Consider the following 12,069-nt stretch of genomic DNA (forward strand, 5'->3'; position numbering starts at 1 on the left):
ACAAACACAAACTTATAAACTGAAAAAAAAACGAAATAAACACAATTCACAAACATATTAACTAAAAAAAAACGAAACAAAAACACAAACATACAAACTGAAAAAAACGAAACAAACACAACTTACATAAGAGTTTAGAATGGGTGTTTTGGTGTTTTAGTTTAGGTTTTAGTCTCTTACAAAATCAGTTTGTTTTTTTAAAAAAAAAGTTAAAATGTATATATTAAATTAGTTTATGGTCTAAGGGTCGGGTCTAGGTAGGGTCTGGGTCCAAAATTTTAAGACCCGGATCCTAAAAAATTTACTTGGACCCGGACCCTTAGGCAGGGCCGGTTCTGAGGGTAGGCAAGGAGTGCCACCGCCCAGGGCACACGATCGTGTGGGGCCCAAAAAAAGAAATTAACTATGACCAGTTAAATAAAAATTGATACACTTTTTAAATATTAGTGAAATTTGTGCTATTTTGTACAATTTTTAATAATATTATGTGCTTATTTTTATTGGTATCATTAACAAAATATAGATTATAGTTTTAGGTACGAAGGTTTTAATTATATGGCCTATAAAATATTAGGATCGACTCATATAGGGGCCTTTGTTTTTAGGTCCGCCTAGGGCCCAAAAATTATCAGGAACGGCCCTGCCCTTAGGGGCTGAAAAAGTTGGACCCATACCCTTAAATTAGGATCGGGTCCAATAGGATCCGGGTAGGGTCTTGGACCCATGCGCATCCCTATTAGAGATAGTGCAATGAGATGAAAGATATAAAAAGTGATTAAAAAAAGGATTTTATGTACTAAGGGAGAGAAAAAGAGAATATATTTGCCAAAAATATTGATGTTGTACATAATATGCAACTTTCTAAAATAGGAGATGTTGCAAGTGAACAACGAGGAAGTATCTTATACATGGTATTTATCTCTATCATACTCTCTCTGTCCTCTATTAGTTTACCCGTATTCTTTTTAAGGGTGTCCCTTATTAGTTTAAACCTTTCTTTTTTTTTGCTATTTTTGGAATGGGACCACAAACTTTTCATCACATACATTCAACTTTAATATAAAATGATAGTTTCTCTTTCTTTCTATGACCCACAATATTATTTCTCCTAATATTCTGTGCAAAAGAAAGGGGTAAACTAATAGAGGACGGAGGGAGTATAAGCCAAGAGGGAGCTATGGTGTCCCCTTTGAAAAGACTTTCTAACCCTTCATTCAATAAAAAAGATTTCCTATTAAACTTTTGAGATTTTTCTCAATCATAGCCCTTCCTAATTTAAAATATGTAATATCAAAGAAAGTTCAAAGTAGCTAAAATAAACTTTCATAAAAATATGTGTATTGAAAGAAAAAAGTTTATGATTGAAGAACAAATTAACATAACTAAAGCAGTTTTCAAATCAATTACAAAATCAAAAACATAAAATTTTAATTTTACCTAGACTTTGAAATGCAATAACAATATACCAATATCCATTAACAAGTAATAAAAATACCAAGAAAACAATCTTCATCAAGTAATTTTTATATTTTGTATTTACACCACATGATATTTATTTAGAACTAATGATGATTGTAAATTACCTCCTTCAAAATTACATTTAGATGACATTTAATAATAATCGCTAAAATAATTCACGCACGCATCGCGTGCAAAAAATGCTAGTCGTAACTATGGAGAAATTGAAAGGTGTTGAGTATTTTGCGTAAAAAACATATTGGAAAGTTTTTTTTCACTCGTTTATCAAAGCCCCATACTTCTTCCCTTTTGTATTACTTGCATCATTTAGATTGAGCACGTGATTTGATGGAAGACTAGTTATTAGGCCCGAGCTACGTTCCGGATAAGGAAAATTTTCATTTATTAATACTATACTTTAATATGATAACACTAAATATTATTTGGTCTAGTGGTTAAGACTTTAGCGTATATTCTTGAGGTTCTGGGATCAAACCTTATACTATGTAATTTCTAAATTTTTTTATTGTTGTGTTTTACATGCAGTAAAACTCTCTTAGGAAAAGTGCCACGTGGCACCGTTTCCGATTTAGGCACGTCTTTTAATGAATTAGTATAGATATTAGGATTTACTTTTTGAAGGGAAATTTTTTTGATTAAATTAGGTAAACAGACAAATTAATTAGAATAACTTAAATGCCAATTAGAGGGAAGGATTGGACTATTAGTATTTTAATAAATTTGACGATTTACTATCTATAATCTCTCATTGAGAAAATGTGTTCAACCTGTGTGATGCAAGTATTATAAAATCAGAGGAATTATGGGATTCTTCTAACTATAAGAGGCTTGTTAATCTGTTTACTAGTATTTTTAAGGTATTCTCGGGATGCTTCTTAATGATCTATGAAGAAAATTAGGAGTTTTGGTGGATAATTAGAACAATATAGGAGGTGTGGTAAGTTTGAAATAAAGTCTATTAAAAAGGATGTTCAAATTCATACCATATATACACAAATAAAGTCACTAACGCATGTCTTCCTCTTACATTTCCTCTTGAACATATCAAAATTTGTTGATAATAATATGAAAATCTAAAGACAGGTTTGTCATGATAAAATTGAATATTTACATTGAACATTAAATTTTTTTTTTTAAATGAACTATGTGAATAACTACGTCGAGAATCAATGTCTTAATTTATGAATGTCCAAAATATTGGATACACATTAGTTGGAAAGATTGAGTATTGCTTGAGTATTACCTAGTCATTTCTATATCATTTATAAAATTTGGATTTATTTTCCTATTTTAGTGTCCGAGATGCACAATATAAGCTGTATAATCTTCAACGAAAAAATCTCATGAAGTTTATACAATGGATAATATAAGTTGCATTTCTAGTCATCTAATAATGTTTATCGAAAGAGATGTAACCCTCGAGGTCTTAAAAGAGGTCTTAGGAGGAAGATACACGGGATTTTAATACCCTAAACGTCTCAAGAGTAATATACAAGGGATCTTAAAAGGTTGCATTTTCGAGCATCAATAATATCTATATGAATATATGAAAATCGTAGATACTTTCAAAAAAATCCTAAAATGAATTCCCTAGAAAAACAGGCAATAACTATTACATAATATAAGAAGAGTGAAAAGATTGTAACTAATAAATGATTAGTAATTGTTATTACCGGTCTGTTTTTGGATTATTAATTGTTAAATATAAAATATTTTTCATGTTTATCTTTCTCTTTTTCTTTGGATTATTATTATTACCAACCTAGTTTTAGCATGATATAGACATTTAATTTATTTTTGATTTTATAATACTTTTTTTACATTATTTATGATCACCAACTTGTATTTTGCTAATCCCAACCTAATAAAGTATGATTATGCCTAATAAAATAAATCTGGATAACTTGCATGGTAATTGTTTAAATTACGCATCACCTTTAATTAGTATTTATGTGATAATAAACTCGCATATTTTTTTTATAGTGTTAAACACGCTTTATTAGATTGACATTATAGTATAATTCTGAATAAAATTAAATATAATAGAGGCTAATGAATACAACCAAGAATATATATATATATACATATATATATATATATATATATATATATTAGTTAAACAAAACAAATAAATTGATAGATGGTGATGAATGGAGTAAAGGCTTAAAGCACCACTTAAATGCAGACGATTCGTCACCCACTCCATTTGTCACCCACTCCTTCTGTCACCAAGGCTGTCTTGAACAATATAAAGGCCTTACATTGTGTTGATTATCAAAATGAGACCCCTTAATTTCCTTAAAAAGTCCCTTCAAATATAAAAAAGACGTAATTATAATTTATAATCATGCCTTTTAAAAAAGTTTGAAGGGCTTGTTAAATCATTAACAACCATGAGATGGTAAAAAATTGGAGTTAATGGTAACACTTTACAGGAGAAGGTCAGCAAATGTCAATTATTGATTAAGGATTCTAGAAAAAGTTTACACTAGTAGCTTTTTATTCTCCTAGTTAAGATTCAAATTGGAGTCTCAAGAAACCAGAGGTCCCTTCTCTATCACCTATTAGGCCGGTATATAGTTGAGCCTCCATGTCACTTACTTTTCCTTCCATGTATTTTGGGTTTCATTTATTTTTTATTCGGTAAAATCTTATATTCCTTTGAAATTTCCATCCCAAACTACAAAAAACTTACTTTTCCTTCCATGTATTTTGGGTTTCATTTATTTTTTATTCGGTAAAATCTTATATTCCTTTGAAATTTCCATCCCAAACTACAAAAAACTTACTTTTCCTTCCATGTATTTTGGGTTTCATTTATTTTTTATTCGGTAAAATCTTATATTCCTTTGAAATTTCCATCCCAAACTACAATTGCTTCTTTTTTTTACTGTCCAAACTACAATTGCTAACCATGCTGTAAACATGCTAATATAACGTAAAATATTCCCATGTTAATTCGACTATGTGCACAAAATATTCATTTAGCTTCTAGAAGTAAACCAACTCATTATCTGTACAAGCAATGTGCTAGAGAATGTTAAAGCTCTCGACTCTGGAGTCTTGCAAACTTGGAATTTTTTTATTCTTACTATCATAAACCATAGATAAATAATGTTAGCTAATGTTTTTTAGTGTTTAAAACTAGTTATGGGCCATAGCACGGTCATATCCACGAAGACTACATATAACGATTAAGATGACCACCTTAAGTAACGAACTCATGAAGTCATTAAAGACAATTAAGCCACTTTTAAGAGACAACTAAACTTACTTAAAAACGACATACAACAATCAAATTATCATCAATATTCACATAGATCAATCCACCAACCAACACTTGACTTAAAAAAAGTCTGTCAAATCAATTTAGAGACTATTGTGACTTATAACCTAATCACACACATCAGAAATCTATGGCCGTATGCAACACAGCTACAAACAGTATGAAACAGAAAAGTTTAATATCTTTGTACTACTTTCTAAAACTACAATATTTCCTAGGACCTGATGTCAAAAAAAAAAAATCCTAGGACAAAAGAATTTACAAAACTTTCACTCTAAAACCATCTTATGCTTAGAATCATGTACGTATCAAGGAACCTCTTCTTCTTCCATCTTAGGATGGAGACTGATCCAACGAGAATAGTTTACATGGGTTGTAAGTTACGACTAATTATCATCGAAAAGAACTCGTAGTCTTCTGCTGTACGCCTCTCTACGACGCACTTGGCTATGACAACACAATATGCACCTGGTATACACGAACATATAAATAAGGCCACATATAAGATCAAATAGCGAATAGCAACACCAAATCTACGAATTCACATATCAAATAGTGTATCATCAGAAAATTACCAAAGCCTCCAGTTTCTTGTTAATCAGAGTCATGAGAGTTATCGGGATTCTTTCTCTTCAAATTAGGGGCCACCTTGCTTTATCCAGAAAAAAGCCAGATAAACAAATGAGACAGCATGCCGAAATAAAACATAAATTGCAAATATCCATTGAGCAGACCTAAACACTGCCAAAAACCATATACTAAAACCAAGAGAGTACATTACAGGCCAGAACTGAAAATATTTTAGACTTTATTCTCTTTTATCTAGGAAGACTAATCATGAGTATAATATTTCATCAGTTGCTCTTTTTATCTAGAAAGACCAATTCTCTAATTATTGTCCTGTGTGAATTCTTCTTCAGCACAATGTTCCTCTTTCCCTAAGAAGCCATCATTGCAACACAGTCCTGCCTTAAACTGAAAAATGTCTTTTAATAGAAATAGCAAACACAATTTATTACAGGTCAGAAAGCAAAGACCTCTCCCTAGGCAAAAAGAGTCATGTTTCCAAAGCAAAGTGCCTAAATAATCTTTGGTGGTAGTCAGAGACAAGCTAGAACATTCTGTAAAAAAAGTCCCGACGTAAATTTAACCTCTGTGATAAGACCACCAATTAGCTTCTCTTAGAGCATGCACAGAAGAAATCAAGAAACTATTAAAAGACAAGAAAGGCTCTACAAGAACTCAAGAAAAACAGAAAAAACGCAAGAAGAGGGAAATGACATAGTTTCAGAAGACAAGTAGAAGAATATGTACAAATATTGAAAAACTTCTTCTTAGAATAACATTGAGAACAAGCACAGATCGTACATACAAATCCAACCGCGAAGCTCTCGTAGCAGAAACAAGTCCTATTTAACATAGAACCTATAAAAATCCGATAAGACCCTAAGTTTTGATTCTTTCTAATGTAGAAGGGACAAGGACAAAAAGAGAAAGCATGATATATGTTACAGTTTGTCACTTCCTCTAGGCTTCATCAGATAATAAGAAACAGAGCCTCAAAAGGTACTAAAAAACAGAGGATTTTGATATATAAGTGCAGACCACAGAGAAGTGTGATGGCAGAGAAGAGTAAAGATGCTTCTTTAAGAAGAAATGAAGCATGATGAAGTGCCAATTATAGATACAGAAATGTTCCTACAATTATACCTTGCCTTTGCTTGCTCTCCTGTCTCTACTCTGTCCTCCAAATCCAGTTTCAACAGATTAGACCCATCAAACAGATCTTCTGATGCAATCGATCCTGTCAATTGCGAGTCATTTACCTTTTCTTTTAGGTCCTGCATCAAAACAAACCCTGCAGAAGAACAGAGAAGGGAGAATAGATAAGCTGGACCGCAATGCAAATTTCAATTTTCTTCATTCAAGTTATATACTTATATTCATTGAAAGCAACATAGTTCTAGAATTTGGCGCATCAGACTTTCAAACTAGCACAACAAAAAGCTCAAAAATGCAAACCGACCTTCCAAATTCTTACTCAAGCACTCACCTAGAACTCCAGAAGGTGCAGTATCAGATAAGTGTGAGATTTCTTAATTTGACCAAGTATCTTTTTAGCATTAAGAAAGCAAGGTAAATCAGAAACAGATGTGGATAGGGAGAAAAATAACTATAGAGGAAAATACTTCCTCCATTTTTTTTAACAATGGGCTGGTGGCACAAGAAAAATGGGAGAGAAGAAAGATACAGAGAGATAAAATGAAGGGACCCTGTGCGCTGGAAGAGTAGAAGAGAGAATATATTGTCCAAAATGGATATGGTGCAAGTAATATGCAATTTCCCAAAATGGGAAACGATGCAAGTAAGAAAAAAATTAAAGACGTAGTTGATTATACTCCCTCTATTTTTCTTGCCATTTAGGATTGTTTTTTCCAATAAACATTTGACCCTTTTCCTTATATGGAAGGTTGACCCACCTAATTAATGCATCTCTCTCTTACTTTTACTCTCCTTCTCTCTACCTTTTTATTTTATTCTTAAGTTTTCTCTCCTCATCTCTACCTTATTCACTTTTCCCTTGGTCCGAGTTAAAAAGCAAACTCCATATTAAGAAAAACAAAGGGAGTAAGTAAGAATTTCCAAGTGAACCAAATTTATTAATAAAAAAGGTATAGCACCACATAAGACATAACACCATTCATCAAAAACATCAAAGAGGACAAAGATCAAATAACAAAATTTCAGTATCAGAACATGCCAACTGCTTATGCCATTATGATAACACAAGAGATGGAACATACCAAGTGCTCGAAGCATTTTTAAATCAAATTTCTGGGCTAGACTTTCATGCCCAACAGCTCGAGCTCGTTGAAGGGCAAGCTTCTTCAGGCTAATCAGCATGTCCTGTCAACATTGTATAGCAATCATGTCAGTAATACAATTCCGGAAAGATATTTGGTAAACATAAGCAAAGTATTTCTTTACATCTTCAATGGACACTGTATATAACGATCTAATGGCAGATGATACACAAAATTACCATCCACTAAAAAATATGATGTTACAACAAAAAACCTTTCTATAGAAGTAAGATGGACAGATCCAATCTTTACATGATTGTAACCAACAAAATGTGGCAGAAACTTACATTTTGTCAATGGACATTGTATATAACAATTTAATGGCAGATGATACACATAAATCATCCAGTAAAAAATACGATTTTACAACACAAAACCTCTCTATAGAACTAAGATGGACAGATCCAATCTTTACATAATTGGAACCAACAAAATGTGGCAGAAACTTACATCTTGTGAATGGACATTGTATATAACAATTTATGGCAGATGATACACAGAAATTATCATCCAGTGAAAAATATCATGTTACAAGTCTTACAACACAAAACCTTTCTATGGAACTAACATGGACAGATCCCATCTTTACATGATTGAAACCACCAAAATGTGGCAAAACCTTAATGAATACGCAGAGTTAAGGGTAGAAGCATCCCACCTCCCCTCCCCCCAACACACACCAAGATGACACCTAATATGAGAATTGTGTTGCAGTGAAGTGCTGCGATGAAAACTGAAATAAATTATGGACACCTCAATGCTTCTAGAATTCAGAAATAGGAAACATAAAGGAATCACAGAAAGTAATAAAGTATAAACAGAAACTATTATGACAATTGATTTATTCCTCTTGAAGATAAAAACCTGTACCTTGTTGGCTACAGTTAGACCCATCTGTCACATACATAAAACAGCTTCAAATTCTTCACTAATTTATTCTGGTGTCAGACCCACTACAGCACTACCCAACCATCTCAACTAAACAAGTGAGTAATCTATCCACCAATGACATTTGAGCTTATGTAGGTGAGCAATAACAAATGCAAACAGCTAAAGACCTTGTCTGTCACAGAGGGGTGGCAAAAGTGACAGCACAGACATCTGTTATGCAGTTCTTTTCTACCTCAGAAGAACTAAAGGATTTAGTGATACAGCTTTATTGCTACATTAACTTTTCTTTCCTCGGTTCAACACTTCAAAAAATACTTGGCACTAATAAGATGTCCCCAAATAAGAAGAGGCTTTACTGGTAACACGTCCACCCGGGGGAGGAAATGTCCAGTGTCTAAAGAAAAAAGAGCCTGGATACTATTGATGAACCTTTATATTACATAATCAATGCAACAAGGCAAGCGAACACATTGCTAGCAAACTTTGGAATATGAGACTAACAATAGGGTGTTTCAAATTGCAAAGCTTGAAAACAGTGTGAGAAGGGGAAGCAATGATATAATTTCACAAATGCCACACCTTAAGTAGTTTTTTTTTCCATTTTATTTATCACCTTTTGTCCAATGGCAATTGATATGTGCAGATTATATGGAATTGGAAGGACACTCTAGTGGCTAGTGATGCTTCTTAAAGGGAAAAATGCTTATAATACTTCCCATGCTGGCACTCAAAACCAATAGCCATAAGGTGACGCACCATAACATGTTTATGTCTGTGTGAATCTTTTATAATTGACACCAAGACCTTCGGGATTAGGAATGTGGATAAACATGACAATAAGATACAATAAGAACAAGAAGGTTGGCTAAACAAGGAGTGACAACTGACAACTATCCTCACTTGCAGCACATGAACGGTACAAGAGGGAAGATTTTGTAGAAGAGAAACAAGTTTTTTTTTCCTTATTGAAACAAGTTCAAAAGATTTTATACATTCTGATAACATATGAAATCATGGATTTGGGACATGCAGAATATGAAGCCATAAGAAGTGGTCCAAGTTGGATTATAATAGGTGCAGCATAAGAACAACTTCCGCTACTTACAAGTTCCGACTCCGACAAGGAACAAAGCCATCTAACATCTTCCGGATGATTATCTCCAATGAATCCAATCTCATCCATAAGACAAAAGCTCCTATCCACAATGAGCTGAAGTTTGTTACCTGAAAATCTATAACCAAAATAATAGAATAATTAATTCATTGTATATGTATGTGTAATTAAAATCCGCAAGAGGAAGAAAACACGTCGGTTAAGTTCAAGTCACCGCATCTATTACATTCCTTGTTAACATGTACTCCTTGCAAAGTTACATGAGAGGAGAGCCAACAAGGTAAAAGAAGAAAGAATCATAATTGTAGCAGAAACAACTCATGAAGCTCCAGTCGAGATACACTTTTGAACATAAGAAACTTGGATAACAAATCAATAAACTAAAACACCACTCTCACTTACAATTCAAATTTTCACAACAATATGTGCAATTATTCGCTCCATCACTCAAGTGACTTTTGAAATGCACAAACCAAGCCAACAAAGAACAAAACAGAGAAGCCATGCTCAGATAAAACTTAGCTTATCATGAAGGTAGCATTCACGATTTTGAGGGGGAGTTGTGGCTGTGTAACTAGTTCAATAAATTACTTATTTGTAATACCCCCTAATCAAAACCGATAAAATAAGAAATGGTAGATAAAAGAGTAATAGATATTGATATTGAAAACAAATTTAGGGATGTTTACCACCACACTCAATGACTCAATCACACAATTAGTGCTTGACTTCTATATATAAACAAATTATCTAATAACAAAAAATGAACTCTCCTTGTAATGATTTTAAATCCCAAATGACTGAACACAATTGAATCCTGTAAATGATTGTAATGGTCCTTTTTCTAGAACCATGTCAAGCAATTATAATCTAAATACACTTAACATTTAACAATCAATCCGTAGTCGATCATACTTAAAAACCATTGAAACAAAGGCTCTAGTTGGAATTTTGCCAACCTCCAAAAAGTACTACATACAGAAACATGCTATACACAAACATCCATACATAGCAAGAACATTCAAGCATAAGTAGAAGGTAGCAAGTGCAATATGTAATCATAGAATTATCTACCCTTCAATTCAAGTTTAATCATTCAAATATCTAAACAAAAAAAAAAAACTACTACCTTTCACAAAGAGTCAAATCACATTGATGGGCAACTCAAAACACCTTCACTCATGGGCAAAAATACATGAAAACAATCAAATTTTTATTCAATTTTACGTTTTCCAAAAAAATTGAAAGGTTCAACAAACGTACCTGGTGGCCGCCTGATTCCGGCGAGGAGGGCCACGGCTGCGGGGAGGATACTTGATATTTTCGGCGGCAGCGTGCGATGGATGAGGGAAGTCGCCGGCAGCGTGCGGTGGATGAGGGGAGTCGCCGGCGTCGCGCGAGGAGGAGGAGGAGCGATGAGAGGGCTGGCTGTTGCTGTAGCGTGTAGTGCTGTGGGTAGTAGTATATCATTGGGGTTAAATAACAAAGGGGTAGGTTGGGTGTTTAACTCCTTTTAGCAAAAATTGACGAGAATAATCCAAACTATCACGTTCTGCTTAAAATAATCGCAATTACGAGTTATTTTAGAATAATCAAAATTATTGGGAGTACTTTCTCAAAATAATCCAAACTTTTAATTATCCTATATATAATAGACCCAAAAGGGATCATTGAAAGGAAGAAAGATAAAAGTTTGGATTATTTTGGAAAGGTACCTCAAATAGTTTGGATTGTTCTAGAATAACCCAAAGTTGGGAACTGGGATTATTTTGAGCGAAACGCTCGTAGTTGAGATTATTTCTGTCAATTTTTCCCTCTTTTCATTGTATTTAGTATTTTTTGTACACCATGTTATAAAATATAAACCGCCCTTAGTTTTTGTATTTTTCATTGGTAACTCTGTTCTTTTTAATCAATACAAATAACTCTTAGTTTTTGCATTTTTCTCATTTTGCATAATCATTAAGCATGAGACTAATATGTTACACTATGATGTTTGGAAATACCATTTTTTCTAAGTTAGATGTAGCTTGTTTTCCTAATTAGATAAAGAATTAAGTGATTTTCATGGAAATCCATGATTAGCTAAAGAATTCTTGAGCTAATCATGGAAATTCATGCTACATTTAACTTAGAAAAACATGGTATTTTTAAACATCATAGTGTAATTCATTAGTGTCACGATTAAGAATTATGCAAATTGAGAAAATGCAAAAACTAAAAGTAATTTGTGATAATTAAAAAACACGGGGCTATCAATGAGAAAATGCAAAAAGTACGGGTCATTTGTGATAAAAAAACATAGGGCTATCCATGAGAAAATGTAAAACTAAGGAGAACGATAGAGATTTTCCCAAATATTTTCACTTTGCATCAAAGTGACAAATAATATTTAACCTAACATCTATGTAGGATTGTCCGTGAGGAAATTTCTT

General features: G+C 33.0%; 1 protein-coding gene across 1 annotated transcript; it reads right to left on the reverse strand.

Annotated features, from left to right (window-relative positions):
* Positions 1-4,765: 4,765 nt before the first annotated feature.
* LOC104902739 (uncharacterized) lies at positions 4,766-11,097 on the reverse strand. Its single transcript, XM_010690637.4, has 6 exons — positions 10,898-11,097; positions 9,626-9,752; positions 7,570-7,672; positions 6,476-6,623; positions 5,341-5,417; positions 4,766-5,233 (listed from the first exon to the last, which is right to left on the reverse strand). Exons 2-5 carry the CDS (start codon positions 9,701-9,703, stop codon positions 5,360-5,362), a joined length of 387 nt encoding a protein of 128 aa, XP_010688939.2. The 5' UTR covers positions 9,704-9,752; positions 10,898-11,097; the 3' UTR covers positions 4,766-5,233; positions 5,341-5,359.
* Positions 11,098-12,069: the final 972 nt, after the last annotated feature.

This window comes from Beta vulgaris, chromosome 9 (genome assembly GCF_026745355.1).
Source record: "Beta vulgaris subsp. vulgaris cultivar EL10 chromosome 9, EL10.2, whole genome shotgun sequence".
Taxonomy (NCBI): domain Eukaryota; kingdom Viridiplantae; phylum Streptophyta; class Magnoliopsida; order Caryophyllales; family Amaranthaceae; genus Beta; species Beta vulgaris.

Excerpts from the sequence above, each read along its gene's own strand:
- LOC104902739 (XM_010690637.4), bottom strand. The coding sequence starts at position 9,703 with ATGGATGAGATTGGATTCATTGGAGATAATCATCCGGAAGATGTTAGA. Across the intron at positions 7,673-9,625 it reads CCTTGTCGGAGTCGGAACTT|GACATGCTGATTAGCCTGAA; the intron begins GTAAGTAGCGGA and ends CAATGTTGACAG. Across the intron at positions 6,624-7,569 it reads AAAAATGCTTCGAGCACTTG|GGTTTGTTTTGATGCAGGAC; the intron begins GTATGTTCCATC and ends GTTCTTCTGCAG.